Here is a 21,968-nt window from a genome sequence, read left to right as displayed (position 1 = left end):
GCAGTCTTGGTCGAAAAGCTTTTCCCTCACCCAAGCACTTTTCTAACCCACACACAGACACACACACAAAAATCAGAGCTCCGAAGCGTCAATTTGGTGCACCACCGTCCTGCACCACGGGCGTAGCACAAATGCGCGCGCATACCGGTGGCGTTAGGGACAAGAACAGAACATAGACGGCGCCACCTTGCTAAAATGGCAGCACCCTAGATGAAATGGCCTATAGATGGCTAATGATGCAACATTCGTTCGATATTACTAACACTCGATGTTCATACGTGTCTCAGCGTTTTGCTATTTTTTTTTTGTTTCTCAAGGCGCTTAATCAGTTCGACATCGACATCCTCCCCTCCCCCGGCACAACAAAGAAACAGGTAGCAGTGCATGCGATAGACAAAAGCTGGAAAGTTTAATACGATCACTATAGGGGCGGTGAAAACATATGCAGCCGGGGAGTGGATCAAAGACCCAGCGTGGCGGCGAACTCGGCTGCGGAGTTGCACTGCTGCAGGCGGGCCTGCCAGGACAGCACCTCCTCGAAGACTGCGCGCTCGGAGCGGGCGCGTGGCTCGGGAACCTCGGAGCGCAGCTTGTGTGCCACGCAGTCCAGCACCGCTCCGAGCCACATCACGTTGTCGTAGAAGCGCGGTGCACCGTAGCCGCTGCGTGGCGCGCCAAGCAGTGCAGCGTGTGAGCAACCGTGCTGTAACACTCTTACGAAGCATTCCAATCTCTCATTCGTTGTTTTGGCAGGGGCAGACCCTGTGTTTCAAACGTCGATTCAGAGCAACTTGTTCCGTAGTGTGCCAAGAAACCATGCCATACTCAGTTCGGAGCGCTTCGTGAGTTCTAGTCGTTGGTTTCACAACAGATATTTTACTTCTCAAGATTCAAAGCTACACTCCGAATCATTGATTGGGATTAAATTGGTTAAGGGCCAAATAAACACGCAGTAAATGTGTCACCCTGTGGACACCTGTGTGCGGCAAAGGATGAAGGAAGGGGGCGAAAGGGGCAAGAGGGAAAGAGGCATCGTAGTGGAGGGCCCCGGAATAGTTTAGACCACCTGGGGTTTTTTGATGCACTTGCAACACAGTGAACATGAGAACCTCCTGAATTTTTCTTCGATCAAAACGCGGCCGCCGCAGACGGCACAGATTCCGCGTCCTCACGCTCTACGCCCGAGTGTAACAACCACTGAGAGTCCACGGCGGATCGCAAAAAAGCGCGCAGCTGGGCTAAGGAAAGCGCACACTACAAGAAAGACAGCAGTTCGGTGCGCAAGAAAGCAAGACGGTGCTGCAAGATTTCGCCCTTTGGGTGCTACCTGGGCTACCACAACCGTTAGTCCTTCAAGCAGCAACCGTTCCTCCCTCAGACTAATTGCAAAAGGGGCCGTCACCTGCACATTCAATTTCCTTATAGAATAAAACCGTTCGTCAAAATCAATTAGTAGCGCAGTTGTCTCCCACTTTGAGATTGAATCCACTTGCAGCAAAACCACGCACCGGTGGCTTAGCGCTCAGAGCATCCGCGTCGCATGCGTATAGATTTTGGGTTAGATCCCCATTGTCGCTGGTACCCTCCAGTCAACGCTGCTCAAACTTTCCTGAGGGCCATCGGAGCGCTGACCACCAAAAAAGGTTCACCTAAAGCAGCTATACCAATTAGCTTCTCATTTTAGGGCTTCAGTTAAGTTTATCATCAATGAGCGACATGATCAGAAACCAATGGCGTTCAATAGACCACTCCCATAACCACGCGGCCAGACCATTACGGCCTGCGTATAGAGGTACTTACCTACAGTCTGAAGAAGGGCTGTCGGTTGCGTTGGCCCGAGACGCAGAGTCGTCGTCTTCTTTGCCCTCTGCAAAGAACACATTTGAAGTAGAGAAGGAAATTGGGGCCGGATGTACTGCGTAATCGAAAGTACTAACAATTCGGCGTTGCCACATATTCCTTTTTCCCCCTTTTTGTCACTGCAACGTGAAATTTCCATAGGACATTGACATCTATAAAGCGAAGCATTCTTAGAGCACCCTCACAGTTTTGAAGCGCGTATACAAAATAAACTGCCTCATGACTCCTCCATGACAATCTTGGGTATCTCTGTCATAGGTATCGCATTTAATGCGCAAGGCCGAAGATAACCGGCCGGAACGCCTCGTCCCTTTCCTTTGCTACGAGTGCGGAGAGAAGACCCGCGCCGTGACACAGTGATACCTTTCATCCAGAGAAACCCAAAGTGTCATGGCATCACTTTGTGCGTAAATATGCAGCCAACATTCTGAAATCTAGAGAACATACATTGCAGCCAGGTTTTGTGCATAGTGTGCTCCTGCTCTCAGCTCATGGCCTCTTTCTTTCCTTAATTTGGTAACACTGAATCTGCTGTCATGTTCTGGTGCTTCCAGCCGTGATCACGAATGGCTTTGCGATGACTACACGGCCTTATTAGCGTTATCAGGGGCGCCCGCATTCGCTCCGCTGGTGCGAGGTGCCGTAAACTAATTGTTCTTGGTACAGATTTCTGCCTACAGCCTGTAACCTTTTAAACACGTACGCGCTTTCACACATCCCCAGCTGATGTAGACGGGTTGCGAAAATTGGAAATCTTCTCCGCAACGCGGACAAAGTTCCTTTACAATGGCGGTGTTCACTTTAGCCATACTTTGGGGCACTAACTAGGCGCAGAGCTGCAGTCGCTTAGGCAGAGGAAAAATTTAGAGTACACTTCACTACATTATGTGTTGAGAAGGCAATAGCGTATTAAATCCCATTCGGCCTCCACCTCCGTCATTGCTGCTCGCCGCACGTGAGCCATTGCAGACGCCGGTACTCTATCTCCAGCGACAAACTTGTGTGGTCGCTCTCTCCAACTGCGGAGATTTTCCACTACGGGAGACACACGGCGTTGATTCTGGCACCGTTCCAACCTGATACGCGGAGCTCTCTAGGCAAGTCTGCACACAACTAAGCGCCACTGGCGACAGCCGCCGAGCACACCCAGCCATGTCACGTGACTAGCGCACCTACCAAACCTGCCAACTGCCAGCCCACCTGCAAACTCGGCCTGTAAAGTTGCCTCATGACGTCACACACCAGCGACCAATCAGCGCTCGGCCATGTCACCTGCCAGTATACCTGCCAACTATGCCATGTGACGTGGTCTACTGACGTCACACATCTCGTCTACCAATCAGCGCTCGACCATGTTTCGCGACGTCTCTGTGACGCGTCATGGTCTCGACCAATCAACGAATTTTATGACTAACCACGCAGTTTTTTTTTCCGTCATGCGGCTTCTAATTCTATTGCATTATTATGTTCGCGACAGCTGTGGATACACCTGCCCGTAATGCGTTGCCAGCACTGTATTCAATACGCATAACCACCGACTCACGGACCCTGATGCAGTGACAATATTCAGCGCTCATTACCACTGTCTACGCGATGCCCCGGGCTGACATTTAACTGCCGCCTTCAGTCACAAGTTCGTTCACGCCATGGATGCAGCCGAATCCAAAATGCTTAGCGCCTTTAGCGAAATTTTCACCTCGGCAGTGTGTGCGAGGCAACCTTGTTACCATAAGCTCTCGCGTGCAGGTGCCAGATAGATGCCATATCCCTGTTGAGTTTGTCATCGGTTACGGGCAGACTTCTCTTATAGGCCGAATAACTGGCCACTAGTGACTCTGAGCGCAGCGCCGATGGTGAACGTGAAATGTTATCTGTAAGCGCTGACCACAACCGCCCACAGTGGGTCACAGCGTGAGTTCCGTCACTGTAAAAGCTAAGGTGAAACTTTCCTAACCTTGTCATTGTTTTGAAACGAAAAATTCGGACTCCTCTTGCCTTCGCCTAATTTTTAACCATGACCTGCAAGTCGAACGTAAAATAATACTTAACTTCACAGTATATATAGAATCAAAATTATATGAGATGTCGTGTATTGCTATCAGCCAGCTTGCCTCCGTGGCGCAATCGGCTAGCGCGTTCGGCTGTTAACCGAAAGGTTGGAGGTTCGAGCCCTCCCGGGGGCGTGGTACTTTTTTTAACCGATATCTGTGTTTTTTTTTTAACTTGTAGCCGTACTAGCATGAAGTGCAGCAATTAAAGGCAGGAGGTAAAGTTGCGCTATGGAAAGAACCCGCCCCAGACCCTTTATCAATTTATTTTATTTTCATGCGATATTCAATTATAATGCAGTACTGAAATCTTTTTTTCGGTCTACGGCAGCAAAAGTGACCCTCGAGCTACAATGCAGCTGCGCTTCTTTAGAGTCGATACAACATAGACATTTAGCATGACGCGCAACGCCAACGATACTGCTTATAAGACGTTTTTAGCATACCGATGGCGTATTAGCGTAGACGCATGCCTGTTTACCGGGCGCCCGCTGCGCATGGGCACACCAAGTCTCTATTGTGTACCGCGCGCCGTCAGTAATCAGTACGCACGCGCTGATTGGTCCCACAGCCAGCCGACACCTGTGCCATCTAGCGCCCTCAGGACTGTCTGCGCGTGCGCAGTGGCGGCACGCAGTAGGGGTAGGGGTAGCGGTGGCAGTAGGCGCATGCTAAAGGTCTCTAATAAATGACAAACGAGCATAGCTTGAAGCTGGACAGCGAAGCTTGGGCAGCTACCAGGACTGAGTCGTTCATGCACGCTGAGCTTATTTGCAGTGTACGTGTGGCTGCCTAACCCAGGCTGCACACATCCAATCTAAAAGAATGGATGCTTTTCTCTGCGGAATCCCAGAAGGAAAGAGAAAAGAACGAATATCCGTGAGCCATTTCGAGCTCATCAAGTAGCTCTACCCATCTCCCCCTACCTCCTCCCGACACTCACATGCATATACCAATGCGCCGCCCCGTGAGAGGGACCACTGAAAGGTCCCCCCTGTAATCAATGCACTCCTGGTCTATATGACAAAAAAAAAAGTAAAAATGCGCCTGATCCCCTGCCTCTTTTCACTAGGCCGTGAGGTCAGGCTTTATAACACATAAGGCTATTGAGCGGACAAGGGCAGGGAAATCAGGGGCTCGTTACGATATACGCATGAAGGAGGCCAAAAGCCTAAGAAACCAGGGAAAGCATAGGGGAATGTTTCAACCACTTTTTAAGTGTGGAAACACTTCTAGCAGCATTCTCGGCGAAAGCCGTGGGGTGAGTAAAGCCTGGCGGGTCACGTGACTCAATCTGCGGCGGCTGTAAAATCAGCGGTGGAGAGATTTGGCAACGGCCGTGAAGGTTGGAAATGTGATTATGGTACACCATGACATGGTTCATGCCCAAATATGGCATGGACCACACAAAATTTGACCTTGAAGTGACCTTGTTCGAATTTGACTGCCGGAGAATCCGCGTGTGACCGGGTGGAAGACAGGCTTGACCTAGCCTGCAGATGGGATTAGTCCACCTCCAAAAATTTGAATAGTGAGTTGACCCACGTTCATAACTGACCTAGGACATCCCCAATTGAGCTTGTCCCACCCGCAAAACTTGAGTGGCCCACCAATCGTTTGCACAATATTTCGTGTTTAGCAATGCTAACTCGCCAGCCATTTTTTATTGATGTTATCTGCCTCCAGTATTGATTCACTGCTTGCTTCCTAGACTGACAGGCCTACCCGAATGACCACAGGGTTGGCTGCTAGACTGCCTGGCTTTTGATTAATTGACTAATACTGATTGATTGATTGATTGATTGATTGATTGATTGATTGATTGATTGATTGATTGATTGATTGATTGATTGGCTGACTGACTGATCGATTCCGCTTGTGCATTAATGACATTTGCACCTGCACATATGAGGAACCTGGAGTATATGTAATTGCACCCGCTCGTCCCTAAAGGCACGGGAGAGACTGGGGAGGACCCGTACCTGCCTCGAAGGCGAACGACATGGCCCCAGCCAGGTGCGCCTTCAGGCCGGCGCAGTCCACGCGCAGCGGTGCCCTGCCCGGCAGGCGGTACTCGAGACTCGCCGCGTCGGTCACGGCCACCAGCAGCTTGTCGCAGTCCACGCCCGTGTGGCGGAAGCCTAGGGCTCGCTCGGCTACGGCCACGCTGCACGAGGCCTGCAGAAACAGGCTGCGGCCCTGCACCGCGCTGCGGAGCTGCACACGGCAGCCAAGAAACTCGTTAGCAGGCAGCAGGTAGACGCTGATGCGCATCCACTTTTCGCTACTCCTGTTTATAATTCACCCGTTGCGGTGCATCAATCGCTTCGCTATTCGGTTGAGAAGGCCAAGATCTCCAGATAGAATCCCGGCCACGGCGGCAGCATTCCAAAGCTTCCGAAATGGAGAATGTCAATGCCCGGCTCAATATCAGTGCATGCTAAAGAGCCTCAAGTCCGGCACGTAGCCAGGATTTTTTTTTTTTTTCGGGAGGGGCCTAAGATAATTTCTTGCTGCTGGAAGGAAGGGGGGAGGGGGGTGCTGACAGCTGGCTGAGCACTGCCAAGAAAACAGGAGAGGGCGGGGAGTTAAACTTGATTTTAGGAGCAGGGGGACGGGTCCCCTCGGTGTCCCCTCCTGGACACGTGCCTGCCTAAAGTTATCAAAATTTACCCGGAATCGCCCCTAGTAGGGCTTTTTTCATGGCCAATGTGTAGCTTCCGCACGCAAAACCCCGCATCCCGTGCAGTATAGCTTTTATTTGCGCACCATCGTTGGTACAATATGTTTAAGTATCTGTCTCGCTTTCGCACCATTGGTAGTTAGCTCACCCTACATGAGTTTAGGCACTCTCGCAGCCATAGGTACAACAACGCAGTCAAGCCAGTCAACTCGGCAATGAGAAACAACAAAGGCAAACACGCTGAAGTTCTGGCGGCTGTCTATCTATCACATTTAGCTAACATGATCAGTACTACAGCACCAATGCGGTCGTTGCAGCCATCTTAAAAAACACTGCTTAAACTGGCGGCCGGCCATACGCGCATCAATACTAAATATGGACTGCGATACCTTGCCGTGGGTTGACGCTACCTGCCGATCAAAAAAGAAACAATAAGAAGTTTCCTGCCATCGCAACAAAATTTGTCTAGTATTTTGGGAAACGAACTTGTAGTGAGAGCAGAAATTTTTCTCGTGACAGTTTTCTGTAGTATTGCGCTTTCTCTTGTCGTAGCGAAGGAAATACAGTAATATTCTACAGCAAAATAGTGCAGTACTACAGAAAAATACTGAAATTCTACAGAAAAATTGGCTGTTACGACAGGACGACAACACACTGCCCTATTTGAGGCATGATTCTTGTACCTTTTTTTCGACTGTGCTGCCTCACAAAAAGCTTGAAAATATGCGATTTCCGAATCAGTGCCAGCTGCATTCCATTGAGAGAGATAGAGCTGCGTTCTCTTGCATCCCAGGCTATTTTAAACATATTAATGGATTATTATGTGCTAAGTGATCACCGTAGGCTATTGGCCACGTAGCATACCAGATGAGTTTCTACCCACCGGATACTTCTAAAGGGCATCAGAACCGAACGCCTCGTGGATTGAAACTTTCGAATATCGTGCATGTTTCCGCGTACTCCTGAAGTGTGCAGATATTCAAGCAATAGGGGCAAGTTCTGTACGGTGACTGTCCAGAACTGCTGTTGAGTGATTTGGCTCCTAGGAAAGTACGCATAGTTACAAAGGACGCCCCCAGAGCATCGCACTCACCGTGATACGAGTGAGGGGCTTCCCGGCGTAGTGCTGCTCGAACACAATGAAGTGCCGAGTTAAGCAGCACTGATTCGTACCTGGAAGGGAATAAAAGAACAGGCGTAGAGAACATTGCAATTGCTTGAATTCTAGACGCCGCAATAGTGAGTGCTTGATTAGAAACTATCAATAAAAATTCGAACGGACCAAACGAAACTAAAAACAAATGTTGTCATTCCTGTCTGCTACAGGTCTTTCTCACTGTGGCTGGCTGGTTATTCATAGCAGCATTAGTGGCAAAAACGTTCTTGCCAATAGTTGCTGTTGCCACTTCAATGCTCAGTTACAAAAATTTTTCTAACGAGAGGCGTCGAAAACTAAGCGTAAAGGATGCATAAACGCAATACACTGGTGCCGACCTACCAAGTAATTTATTCTCAGGCCCAAGTGTTATGTAGGATAAAACTTAAAAAGAAATAACAATTGGTTGCAATGGGTCACGGTACGTGGCATCCGGTATTACTCCGCCGACCAACCTCTACAGCAAATGAAGTCAGTTTTTTTTTTTATATTTGACTTATATGTGTCAAGCCGCTTGCATCAAAATTTTTGACCTTGTAATTTCTTCTGCGGGTTTGCTCCTTGTGTAAGTAATAAGAATAGCTTTAACAGCGGACTACCTTTGGTCACGGAGGAATTCTGCGTGTCTCTCACTGCAGATTCGAGTTGTATCGGACTATAAGAGTAAACACTCAGGTTGCCTTCTACAGTACAGATTCTACACCACGGTGCATATTTGGTGCGAGAAAACTCATTAATCTTTACTGGCATTTGTAACTCATCCAGGAGCCCGCCTGCACTGACCAGATGATGGTTTATGGTTTACGGGGTTTTAACGTCCCAGATCGACACAGGCTATGAGGAACGCCGTAGTGAAAGACTTAGGAAATTTCGACGACCTGGGGCTCTTTAACGTGCACTGACATCGCACAGTACACGGGCCTCTATAATTTCACCTTCAACGAAATTCGAGCGCCGCGGCCGGGATCTAACCCGTCAGCAGCCGAGCGCCATAACCACCGAGCCACAGCGGCGGCCTGACCAGACGATGTCGGTAGCACAAAACACACACTTTTCGGCACGTCTTCGTCTTGCTCTTGACTTTCTCTACAGCCAAGCTGCCGGGAAAGATCGAGCTAATGCAAGATAATGCTAGCTAAAAGAGGAAATGCGACTGGCATGCTAAGCGAGAAGCCATGCTCGCGAGATAGACGGCGTGGATGACACGAGTGAGAGGCGTACCCTTCCATCGGCGGAAGGCCGCGAGCAAATCGGAGGCTTCTGGGCTGCCCGCATCGGCCATCTCGGAGGCAAGGCTCTTGGCCAGGGACTCCCTGGATCCGAGGCCACAGTCGCTGCGCAGCAACCACTCCGGGAACTGGTCGAACACGCACGCGATCCTGCACGAGCAAGCACAAGCGCTGCAGCATGGCACGGCAGGATACAGAAGGCGGTCAGAGGTTGGTGGAGGAGAGCGGAGAAGCAGATTAGAAAAAGAGCCTGAGCGAGAGCGCTACTTAACGTGGACATTGATAGCAGCCATTGGCTGAGGCTGACACTAACCGGGAACAGATTGTGTTCGGGCTAGTAGCCTGACCAGTAGAAGAACTTGAAAGCGTGAGTTCCACAGTGACGATTAAATACAGGTTAGGAAGAGACAATAAGGATGAGCAACATGGTTAGGACCACACTACCAACGCGAAAGTTTAATGGCAACTTGAAAAAAAAGGAAGGAGCAGCATATACATAATCAAGGGTAGACACTGACAGAAAAAATCACATTGATTGCAGTGTGATAGCTGATTACAGTACTAGATGAGATTGCCATCGGTTGCCTCGTGTCTATGCGGAGACCGGCAGCCACACACAGCACATTTTTAAACAGTCCAGTTTTTGTTTTGCTATTTGTGCCGATCCTCAATGTCACAACTCTTGCGGATGCTGCATGTATTGGAGCGCGTGCAGCGGTGGTGGCTCAGGTCGAGCCAGTTGGCAGACCCATGCAATTTCCTTTTCATCCTCCTTTCAGTCACAACAACTACCGCAACAAAACAGTCCACGAAACTAGTCTCTTGCCGGACACCCCCTTGCCACTGCACTGGCTGCTGGTCCGATGGTTCCTATACTTATCAAAAGCCTTGAAAGCGAGCCAGTCAAAGCATGATGCTAGGGTAGCCAGAGCCTAGGAAAAGCAGTAAAAGAAATAGTTGCAAGCTTTTTCTTGGCACTTGCTAATACTGGGGATAAGCAACGAGGCGCAACTAGAAAACGAGGAAGGCTCTCTAACCGTTCGACCTCGATGAAGTTGGCGGTCCTGTAGCGGGTCCCGTGCCTCAGCGAGTTCAGCTGGCTGAAAAATAAAGAAGTTATGTCAAGAGTTTGGGGTGAAGATTATCCGGTCAGCCATATCAGTAGCGGAGGCCCAGCTTTGCAAGAATTCAGCACTCGCTGCAAGAAATAACCAATAACGATTTCGATAAGCAGCGCTGTCAGTGTAGAGCGCTAAGGCATGATAAGACAACAAGCAATTGCTCAAGCGCATATTTGCTTTTAACGGCAGTTTGATTCTTTCGGCTCAGCGCGATATATTGAACACTCAGAGGCTCTTCCCGCTGAATTCAGCCATTATTCTCAATCGACGCACAATGGAAGTTTCAAAAAAAGAATAATCCCTAGTGCACCTCCTTGGATTACACTCGAACAGAATTCCGCCGGATAACTTGAGTTACCTGTGATGCAAACTATATGACTATCCAAACCAGAGTGTACTGTACACTTTCTTCCTTCCCGAAGCTGCTAGTTCATTTAATGCCTTATAGGACCAATATGAACTGCCCACTAACAACCAAGCTTCTGTCTAAACTAGCGAACATAAAGGTTTGCAGCGGTTGAGCAACTTGGGCACTCAATCAGGCAGAGCACGAGTATGGTGCGAGAGCACGGAGCATTCAGATATGAGCGCGTAGTGAAATCCTGAACATGTGCGCGGACTAACCAGCCAAGCGCAGCAATTAAACGTACGATGTGTGTACCAAACAATCGTTTGAATCCGCTATGTGCTCCCCAAGTCTAGTGCCCTCAGGAATAATGTGACTCAGTGGAATCACTTTGTCACTTTCCCATAAGTGCGAAGATTTAATACAGACAAGCATGCAAGGAGGGCGCGAGAAAACAACCGGGGAAGAAAAAAATTCCACAAAACGGCATCTGTCATTGCACTTCTAAAGCTCCATTTATATGCATACATGGTGTACAGAACTTCAGGGAATGAGTTGATGCTAAACTCATTTTTACGCACTCATCAGGAATAATTCTGGCGGATTTCAAAACTTCCACATGTCATAAATGCGTTTTTTAAGGTGCAGTAGTATCCGTAGAAATGTGTTCAAATATTTCAATATACGAAGTAAAATGCCGCCGGGCTCAAAGCAAGGGCCACTCTGATATGCCTTGAGCAACCAGGTTATTTTCTTCAAAGAGCTTTAGTTATATCCTGCACTGCACAGTTTCTGCTTTTAGAATGTAGGCTGGATATTTGAGGTTAAGTTAACTGCCCGCTCACAAGCAACCCTCGATGGCGGCGGCGATGGCGTCCACTTGGTGCTCGGAGAACTCCCCGATGATGGGCATGATCTTGAGCACGGTCCTCCTCACCAGGGAGGCCACTTGAAAGACCTCGCTGTGGCGACCGTGGGCGAGCCACTTGGAACGCTCCTGGCTCCTGCGTTGCCGGGCAGGGGATCGGTTTTGCATACATTCCTCCCACACGAAACTGAACAATGTGTAACCATAAAAACCGGAATGATGGCGGTCACAACAAGAATAATTAAGTGCCAGCCTTTTAGTAGCTATCTTTTAGCTCTCAAGCAAGCCAAAAATAAAGACGAAAGGGTTCCTTTACGGCAGGACTGAAACGATAGTATTCTTTTACTTTTCGTTGGCCCGGGTTGCGTTGTTGCACGCTTTTGTTATGGCGCATGTCTTTGTTAGAGTGCTTCGTAAGGATTAATGACATCCCAAAATTTCACTTGGGCTATAAAGGACGGGACAGTGGAATGCTCTGGAGTAACCTCGACCACCTCGGGGATCATTAAAGCGGTCTGACATCGCATCGAATGCGGGCGTTCAATGTACCTCGGTTGTTGCAGCCGAATGTCAAAGCCCCCTCAGACACCACGACGGACCGTACGCTTTGGCAGTTAGGTGGGTGGATGAGATCAAGAAGTTTGCGGGGATATGGTGGCCGCAGCTGGCGAAGGACAGGGTTAATTGGAGAGACATGGGAGAGGCCTTAGCGCTGCAGTGGGCGTAGTCAGGCTGATGATGATGATGAAAGTTGACACAGCAAAAGGGAAGGGATCCTGAACAATCGGGCGTTAATTATGTCCTAGATGAGATCAAGAAGAGGAAATGGGCTTGGGCGGGGCATGTGATATGACGGCAAGATAACCGATAGTCCTTTAAGGTAACGAAGCGGATTTCCAAAGAAGGCATACGTAGAACGGGGTGTCAGGAGACAGGTCGACGGATCAGATCATGAACTTGCGGGGATGAGATGGCTGCCAATGGACTGGGTTAATTGGAGGTTAGTGGGAGGGGCTTTTGTCTTGCAGGGGAGTTAGGTTTATGATGTCATCGGTGACTGAAATGTTTCCATCGGTATGGCTGCGCGCGCTCTTGGGACTCGATGCTTTGGTTTAACGAGCGCAGAAAGCCAAAACTCCGCAGCGGTGCACCACAAGGAGAATCACATCTTTTAAAATTTAGAAACTGATATTATTATCACCAATTTTGAGCTGCAAATTGCTCATTATGAAAATTAGGCGCCCACGCGCCAAAATATAGTTAAAAAACAACTGTTAACCCTTGTTGAAGCTTCTCACCCGATTGCCTGCATCCGCCATTGTTTCCATAGGTATCTTGAATGCACCACCGTGCACATCAATCAAAATTTTAAACACAACTGAAAGTATTCATTGAAACATTCGGTACGTCTATAGGTGCCACATTATATCGCCAGCAGCGACCTTTTAGTTTCAGTTCTCCGGTTACCTGCCACGGGAGGCTTACTGAAAGCAACCAAAACTCCCCACAACGTTCGAATTTTACCAACTACTTCCACACAATACATTTCAAATGCAGCTCACCCGTTGGGCAGGAAGGCGAGGAAGGTGAGCGGGGCGCACTGGTTGCACAGGCCCAGCAGCCGACCCGGGAACACCTCGATGGGCTGCCAGCACGGAAAATGCGAATTACATAAGTGAAAAAAGTAAAAAAAAAAACAATTCCACGTTTCTTCCAGCTTGTACCGACGGTTTTCAGAAAAAAAAAGCCATGGCTGCACAGTTTTCATATAGTGAACGTTAGTGTCGTGATAGACGGTAAAACTGGGATGAAAAGTAGACGATGAAAACAGTTTGTCATGCTACAGTGTCGCTGAACAAAATAGGATTCCGTATGTCTCACAGAAGTGGCTGGAAAGACAGCGAACAACAATGAACTTTGATCGAAAAAAACATTTTTGAAGGTTCTTGTGCAACTCATCATTAAAAAAAGGCTTTAATAGAACTGCACAGGCGCCACCCTTACGCACAGGTGTCGCCGCTATGCAGCTGGGCATGGCGATAGTGGGGAGGCATATCGAATACAAATACGTGGTATAATGTACACGCAATTTTCTGTTTCTAGCAAAGCAATACCGCTCGAAGCTCCGTATTATGACCTCTACAAAATGACGCACTTTCATAGTATAAATATCACCTTATTCAGTCAGAACTCCTCATGAACCTGCGGTTGAGCGCACTAAGCCAGCAGCGAGTACTACGCTTACACGGGCTCGAGTCTGGTAATTTATTGATTCTTCCCTTCCTCGTATGTCCCGCTACAACACCATCCGTGCAGTGAGAGGCATACGTTCGATGCCCTTTGAATGCATTGCTTAAACATTGTTGCACTTACCCGCTTGACAGCTTGTTTGGTCTCGGTGACGAAAAGGTCCGGGTCTGGAAAGACAATGACAAAAAGAGAGCAATGGATAACTTTTAACCCACCTAGAAACTCTACTGCCCAACCGCATATTTCCTTCGTTACGGTCACGCCAGGCTCTTTGGCACAACAACGCATGGTATGAGCTGCTCTGTTAAAAGGCTACACAGAACCGCACAACCACTTCAGATTTAGATCCCCCAGAAATATACTCCTCTTGCTTGTGTAAACTGAATGATGAAGACAGTTGAGGACTTGAATACTGCACATCTTCAACGTGCGGCAAATAATGCTACGAAAGTGAATGACCGCGTGAAGCCACGTTCTCAGCACTACTAGTTATACGAGAGTTAACGCTCCAAGCAGGCCAAGTCATTCAGGGCGTTGGGCAGCGCCAAAAAACAAGTGGAAAGAGACGCCGCGTCTCGCTGGGTACACTTTAAGCTAACAGAATTATGCTAGGGCTGTTCCTTGCACGTCTCGTTCACTGTGATAATAATAAAAAAAACGGCCCCGTTTGAAACAGCTCGAATCTCTGCGCCTACGAAGGCCTCGCTGCTTTTTTTCAGTGAGCAGCGATATCACGAAAAAGCCGACCGCAACGACACCATCCATTTCGCGAAAGGCAATAACGACAAACTTTTATAGGGACCTAGTGCATGTGACTGAGCGCCTTCGCTATGACTAGCATTGTTTAAAATCAGCATGTTCGATGACGCACTAAGAAAACCGTGGCAAGTAATGACAGATAGAACTTCACCGAAGGTCGCGTTTTGCGAAGATTTTAGGGTTGTGCGAACAGCACTTTCTCAGACCCGAATGAAATAAAAACAGCGCAGCTTTTCTACTAAATTAATACGAATATGCCCTTTTCAATGCCTATCACGCGGAAGAAGCAGCCATTAAGTTTTGCCTATACTATTAATAACCATCCCCTGTCTACCGTGGACAGCTACAAGTACTTGGGATTAACGATTAGCTCTGACCTACGGTGGAACAAACACATTTCTAATATTAAAAATAAAGCTATGAAAAAACTTGGCTTTTTAAGAAGATCTCTCCGGTACTCCACGCCGGAAATTAGGTTACTAGCTTACAAAACTTTTATCCGACCTGTTTTAGAATACGCCTCTGTTGTGTGGGACCCTTATACAAAAGAAAACATTAAAACACTCGAAAGTATTCAAAGAAAGTCAGTGCGATTTATTTGTAAGTCATACAGCTGGCAGACGTCCCCTACCATGCTACTTGAGAAAGCAAATTTGGAGTCTTTGCAGCTCAGGAGATACCGCGAGAGGCTTAAATATATGTTCATGATTGTTCACAACAAATTAGGAATTAACAGCAGCAAGTACATTGAGCTCGTCCCGGGTCGTTCGACACGATCCTACCATTCTTTAAAAGTGAAGGAATACTCATGCCACACTGAAACATACAAGAATTCTTTCTTCCCCCGTACTGTGCGGGAATGGAATGTCCTCAAAGCGAATATTGTAGAGGCTTCTACTGTGGAGTCGTTTACGGCGTCGCTTAGGAATTTGTAACAATTTTGCAGCATTCAACATTTCCTTTTTTTCTTTCCCCCAGTGCTCATTTTGACGCGAGATTCGTCTAATATTGTGTAATGTTGTTTCTTTTCGTCGTTCATTTTTTTCGGTATTGTGTGCTGAGTTGCGTGTGCCTCAAGGAGGTTTTTCTTTTTGTCAAAGTGTATTTTACACCCACTCCTGCTTAAGGCTTTGCAATAAAGCCAGCAGTCTTCTGTAAATAAATAATAATAAATATTGTAGCGAGGGAATCCAATCGGATACGAATCGAATATATTGACAAATATGTTCGCTCTTTTGCGCGAATATTCGAAAAAGACGAATTATCGATCGAAACATCGAAACGTTAGCGGCATCGCTGGGCTGCGGCGTCATAACTGATTCAGTTAAAGCAGTAGGCGTCAAAAGATGTGTCACTTATCTCACTAGGAGATACGCAAAACGAAGGCAATATAATAACTCTATGGTCGTTAGGTCCTACGTATAAGAAGATTACCTTCTGCTACTGACAGCAAATAAAGTATAGCCACATATTTCAGTAGATGAGAGTGGTGAGAAGCACGTATGAGCCATTGCCTCCTAGGTAGGGCATGAATGCTCGGCTTCCTAAGCCTGACTCAGTCATGTTGAGTCGCCTGATCTTAGAGGCCATGTACAAGTTATGGATGATGCAACATGAATGGGCCACGTCGTTACACTGAACCTTACATCCGGCGCAGGCCAATCGCGGCAGCATGCCGTGCAGAGTAGGAATGGGCTATGCTATTGAAACTGAAACTTCATGGCAATGATGCGGAGAGTATTCGAAAACTTGAAAACATATTTGATTCATTATGAATAACTTTGAACATGCTGCATTTGATTCGTTCGACGAACAAAAAAGGAGATTATTAGATTCGCTTTTCGAAAACTTTCACTATTCACACACCACTAAAACAATTCTCTTCAAGATCCATTATTCCGCCTTTATTTCATTCATAGCTGCGGCTTGTGACGTAGTTGTGACTTGTGACAACTCAACAAGCAATGCAGGTTGCCGATTTCGGCATCGAGAGCGGGGTTGCCTATTGCCAAGAGCACGAATGAATGATTCGTGGAGAGATTGCTTACAGAATACGGTCCGAAACGTTTCACATCCTCTGCCTGAGAGAAAACTTCCCCTTGGTTAACCGTGCCGTTTTACTACAAATTTAAAGTAAATCAAGCCACAAGGAGCAAAGCATTCAGAATGCTTCTGCACTTCGTACAGGCATCGCCCTTACAAAAACATTTTTAGGCAGTTTATAGACTGCCCAGAGACTTATGTCTATAAAGTCTAAAGGCTCTCATAAATATTAGGGAACAGTCTATAGGAAATACGAGTGCTATAGACAATCTATAGACTATCTATAGATTTATTCCCGTGCTCTTTTAGTACACTTTTTTTATAGACAGTCTGTAAACTATGAATAGGCAAAAAGAAATATCTATAGGAAGGCAATAGAGTCTACAAGAAGTCCATAGACTTTCTATAGACCATTTCTATAAGGGCGCTTATAAACACTAAAAATGCGCGCACTCGTACCGTCCGGAAGCGACCAGCCAGTTGACCACGGTCCTTCGCTGACCTCAGACGGAGTGCCAAGCACCGAATGAAGTCTACGTTCATTGAGTTCCTTCCGGGGGGTCTCAGTATCCACTTCGTCATCGGACAAGGCAGCAGCCACCTGCTCGGCCTCATCGTCGCTATCACCGCCGTGCTTCTCCAGGGTCCCAGAGTCCTCTGCTGCCAGGAGCGGTTGACGGTCGAGCAGCGGGTACGACTCGCTGAACCGCCTCCAAGACTCGTCTTCCGCCCAGCTCGATCGCCGCCGGTCGCCGTACACGGTCACTAGCGTGAACACGAGTATCAAGCCCGCCAGCACCAACGAGAACACGACGTAGATGAGAAGCTGGAATTATGTCGTGCGATATGACGTGAGAAAACAGCACTGGCGAACATGTGAATGTGGTAAAGTCGGCTGTGCCCCTTGTAAAAAACAAGGGCGAGTGTCCCACACTACAACACCAAGGAGAATTTAAGTAGACTTCTAGTATGTCCGGACTTTCGTATATGCGAGGCGGGCGCTAGTTCTTTCAGGTGCGATGACTTATTGACGCGGTATGTGTTATTTTTAGCATGGAAGTGGCTATATTAAGGCGGAATCCTTTAATGCCTCATCGTTGTCGGCAGAAGGTTGTCAGCAGAAGCTTGTCAGCAGAGGTATCACGCTTTTGACGGGTGCCTACCGAGATATGTGAGACAAATACTGCGTAATTTCCTTTCCTCAAATGCAATTTTAAGGCGGAAGTCTTTAATGCCTCCTCGTCGTATGCAGGAGTTGTCGACAGAAATTTCACGCTTTTCAATTGGTCGAAATGGCCGTAACGTCAGAGTGCGCGAATTTCAAACGGGCCAATTGTACTTTGGCTAGTAACCATGCAACCAATTAAAGGGATAGTATAGTGATGCTCCAAGTAAGTGCGACTGAGGTTAGTTAATTGCTTAATTGACCAAGTAGCCTAATTAACCTTTCTAGTCAGACCAGATAAATAAATGAAACCGAGTAGGAAATTGATCGAGTTGGGGAATCGAACCAAGGCCTCCGGAGCGCGAGACGTAAATGTAAATTGGTTTTTGAGGAAAGGAAATGGCGCAGTAACTGTCTCACATATCTACGCGGACACCTGAACCGCGCCGTAAGGGAAGGGAGGAAGGTGGGAGTGAAAGAAGAAAGAGAGAAAGAGGTGCCGCAGTGGAGGTCTCCGGAATAATTTCGACCACCTGGGGATCTTTAACGTGCACTGACATCGCACAGCACACGGGCGCCTCTTGCGTTTTGCCTCCATCGAAACGCGGCCGCCGCGGTCGGGTTCGAACCCGGGTATTCCGGCTCGGTAGACGGGCGCCATAACCACTGAGCCACCGCGGCGGGTGCGCGAGACGAGCACGCTGAGTGGTAGCGTGCGCGAGACGAGCACGCTACCACTCCGCCATGCCAGCTCGATGGTTTAGAATGAACAAAGGCGCGTCTAGTAAATACGATGTCTTCGTTTACTCCCATCTTCCTCCCTTCCCGTTACGCCGAGGTTCAGGTGTACACCGAGATATGCGAGACAGATACATTTCCTTTCCTCAAAAACCAATTTACGGACGAGCAAGGCGTAGAGCCGAACGGGCGATGGCGTTCTGTGGACTCCATGGCAGCGTTGCAAGACGCTGTCGCGTTCCACTCTTAGAGGCGAAGCTTAACATTTTAACCACACATCAGTGACACAAGCAGCACCACCGCGCTTAAGGCTTCCGACTCGCCGCACTTCAGGTCAACAAAGCGCCCCCCTGAATTTTTCATTTTCTTCATTACGGCCCCTCTTTCTCCTTTCACTCCCACTTCCTCCCTTCCTGTGCGGTGCGGTTCAGGTGTCCACCGAGATGACAGAGAATTACTGCGCCATTTCTTTTCCTCAAAAAGTGCTGCGTTCAAAGGGCAAGGCATCGCGCCAAACGGGTGGTGGTGGTCCGTGGAATCCCTGGCAGCGCTACAACACGCTGTCGCGTTCCACTCCTAAAGGCGAAGCTTAAGCGTCATTAATTAGTAGTTAATTAGTATTAGTCATTAATTAGTGATTATCCACTAATTAGTAATTTGTCATTACTTAGTAATTATTGCCGGCAGCCGGCAGAATCTCCCGAAAAGCAGAATGCGGACAGTGTCATCTTATTGGTTCCCTGTAGTCACATGACGTGCACAGCAACCCCCCCCCCCCCTCCCCTTTGAGAAGGAATAATTCTGATTAAGTTTCTATAAATGGAAAACGAAAACGGAACAAATCAACATTAGTCTCGCTGAGAGTGTGTCGCCAATAGACAGCATTCTGAGATTTTTTGGGTTAGTTTTGATCGCCGGCTGCCGGCAGGTTTTGTGCAGGGTAGTCTGTGCCGGCAAACCAGGTGGAAAAAGATAGTGTCCGCAGTGTCGTATCATTGGCTGTATGCTGTAATGTGACCGAGATCAGCCAATAGGGTGAAACTGCCGACGAAGTTCCCTGCGGCCTATTTTGCCGGCTGCCGGCACAGTAGTCTCGTCCTTTTCTTATTGCATATTCAGCTATCAAGCCATCGAATTTGTTGCGAATCGTGAACTGTCCCGCGTCGGCCATAATCATTATCATCGTGTCTAAACTAACAAATGCGAGCTGCTGCAAGACGTTCACAACATCGTACATCCAGTAACGGGGACCTCTAGCGCAGACCAAGAAGGGCTCGTACCTGGTGCGCGTGAATGAATTGCCGCACAAATCCCGGAGCGTCCCTCTTGGCTGCTCGTCCCGCTGCTCGAACAGCGACGCCGTCCGCGGAAAGGCTGCCTCCGCGAAGGACGGCCCTACTGCTTTTGGCCTGCCGAAGTCCTGTCAGCGGGATCATACGGCCGCTGGCGTTGCCGCCTACGAACGCGTGGAGATCGTGATCCGGTTTAGGTCTCTGGTGCTCCGGTGACCGGTAGCTGACGTTCCCTTCGAAATCTGAGGGCTGTGTCATGGCCTCCGGTGGAGCCAGGCCCGCTTGCCGAGGAAGCAGCCTGGCGGCACTGCTGAGGTGGCTCGCGTTCGCCAGCAGGAAAAGCACAGCGAATGCTGCTGCGGCAGAGCCCATCTTGCCCAGGAATGCAACGGGCCGAAAAGGGAACAACTTTTTAAGAATGACTGGATGTAGGTTAGCCGAGCCTGAACGAAATGGAACGTCCCGAAGCAGCTGCGACGCTCGTGGCAAGAGCAGCGCGTGGGGAGTAGCGCGTGGTTGCTTTGACGTCTTTATCTTCCTCTACTGCCTCCCAAACTGTGTAGCAGTATAGTGGCAGTATATTCTAGGCACTATAGTAGCAGTTATAACTGTGGAAGCTCAGGCGAATTTAAAGGGGGGGAGTGCGGACATGGAAGGGAGGCTGACCTCCCTCAGCTAGAAATTTATGATTAAAACATCAAAAACTCATTGATTTTCATTTCGTTTCATTTCATTTATTTGGGTCCATTTGCAAGAGGAAGGAAGGGGCCAAGGCCAAAGCCGCTATTTCGCAGTTTGAGTGGACCCTGGCCCCCTTTCTATGCTCGTGAACCGATGGAATAGACCCCCTTGCGAAAAAAAAACACAAAACAACAGGGTTCAAGGGTTCTAGGGTAGTTTAAACGATATTTGTTTTCAAAAGAGAGATGAACTGCGATGGTATCAATGCTTGCATGTAAATTCCGGCGTCTGGTTTGGTTCGATCGTTTTTTTTGATAAAAATGACATTTTTTTATATTTCGGGAATCCCCAGACATTCAAAAATATTTTGCAGCAAGAATCATGTTCGTATCTTATTTTGTTCAAAAGTTATAGCCAACTTTCGAACAGGTGGTGAACAGTTCTGAAACCGAAACTGATGTGGTTTGGTAACAGAGAATGATAACTCAGCGATAATCAGTGGCGTATATTGAAAATTTTCTGTTTGTTTTAGTCTGATATGTAAAAGATTATTCAAAGGCAATTTGTAAGGCTTCCTTTTTTTTTAAAGTATTGCTTTACATTTCCGCAAGGGGGATGCAAGACGCTACAAGCGTATCAGTTGTTTACTTTGCGCGCACTTCACGCTATCGCTTTGAATGCTACCGGATTCGTCCTTCAATGATGGCAGCAGAAGTACAGCAGATATTTTGAGGGCAGCAGGTATCGAATCTGGCCACCACACTCTCGTAGCATGTTGCACCAGTGACCAATACTGTGTGATGAAGGCCCAGCGTCAATCAACGGGCGAGGCAAAACATCTCCGCAAGAAAATACGGGCAGCAACAAATGCCAAAAGAGAAATCGTGTCAGCTAAGGAGGCCCCTAGCTATGAACCTGGAGGATTTTAACTTCCTAGGGCATGATTATCTTGTTTCTACAAGGATTGAAAAACTTTAATCTTGTTTTTCTCAAAACTTTATTTCTCGCACTTTCGTGTTGCGAAAACAGTGATAACTTCCAAATGCGTAAATCTTTTTCAATGAAACTTTGCACGCTCGTTCCTTTGTTAATAGCCTGTGCAATGAACTAGGATAAATGAAATCGAATGGTGAGTTTTGATATAATCATGTTTTATGTCAAGGAATGTAGGCAAAAATGACACATTTTTTTGTTTTCGTTCGCATTTTTGCTATAACTTTTTCTCAATTATCGGATGGTCAAGATCCTAGTTGGTTGCACAGTATGGTTAGTTGGCTAACTCTGTGCCTAAAAGTTTACAATTCCTGCTCTTCATTCACCAGGTATGAATGTTTGCATAACAGCCATGTTTGAGCAGTTTTTTGTGAATAATAAATGCCAGCATGGCTTTTTTCACTCTTTTTTGCTTTTGAATATCATATAAAACGGTGCTTTATAAGGTAAATGTGAAATAAAAATTTAATGGTCAAAATTGAAAAAAATTTGTGAAAAAGGTGACTCAGGCTATGAGGGACGCCGGAAATTTCGACCACGTGGGGTTCTTTAACGTGCACTGACATCGCACAGTACACGGGCCTCTAGATTTTCGCCTCCACCGAAATCTAAAAAAGAATTTAATCCTTCCTTGGCAAGGCAGTGGTAAGGTGTTTGAGACAATTTCATGGCCAGTTTGTCTCGAAAGAGGGATGCACCATTTCTCATGAGTGCGCGTATCATATTTTCGGAGCAT

At 47.7% G+C, this 21,968-nt stretch overlaps 1 protein-coding gene and 1 non-coding gene across 2 annotated transcripts; one reads left to right on the top strand and one right to left on the bottom strand.

The window, feature by feature from the left end:
- Window positions 1-460: 460 nt before the first annotated feature.
- LOC149340888 (uncharacterized) lies at window positions 461-19,930 on the bottom strand. The gene is made up of 11 exons (XM_089551198.1): window positions 19,547-19,930; window positions 16,823-17,189; window positions 13,685-13,728; window positions 12,874-12,956; window positions 11,289-11,447; window positions 10,014-10,076; window positions 8,969-9,126; window positions 7,685-7,764; window positions 5,891-6,125; window positions 1,801-1,867; window positions 461-662 (listed from the first exon to the last, which is right to left on the bottom strand). Exons 1-11 carry the CDS (start codon window positions 19,928-19,930, stop codon window positions 461-463), a joined length of 1,842 nt encoding a protein of 613 aa, XP_089407324.1.
- Window positions 3,970-4,043, top strand: TRNAN-GUU (transfer RNA asparagine (anticodon GUU)). Its single transcript has one exon. It is a non-coding gene; the product is annotated as a tRNA-Asn (tRNA).
- Window positions 19,931-21,968: the final 2,038 nt, after the last annotated feature.

This window comes from Amblyomma mixtum, chromosome 6, assembly GCF_055824585.1.
Source record: "Amblyomma mixtum isolate Tamu chromosome 6, ASM5582458v1, whole genome shotgun sequence".
NCBI lineage: Eukaryota > Metazoa > Arthropoda > Arachnida > Ixodida > Ixodidae > Amblyomma > Amblyomma mixtum.
The sequence above is the reverse complement of the archived record's forward strand: the minus strand, read 5'-3'. Positions and strand labels throughout refer to the sequence as shown.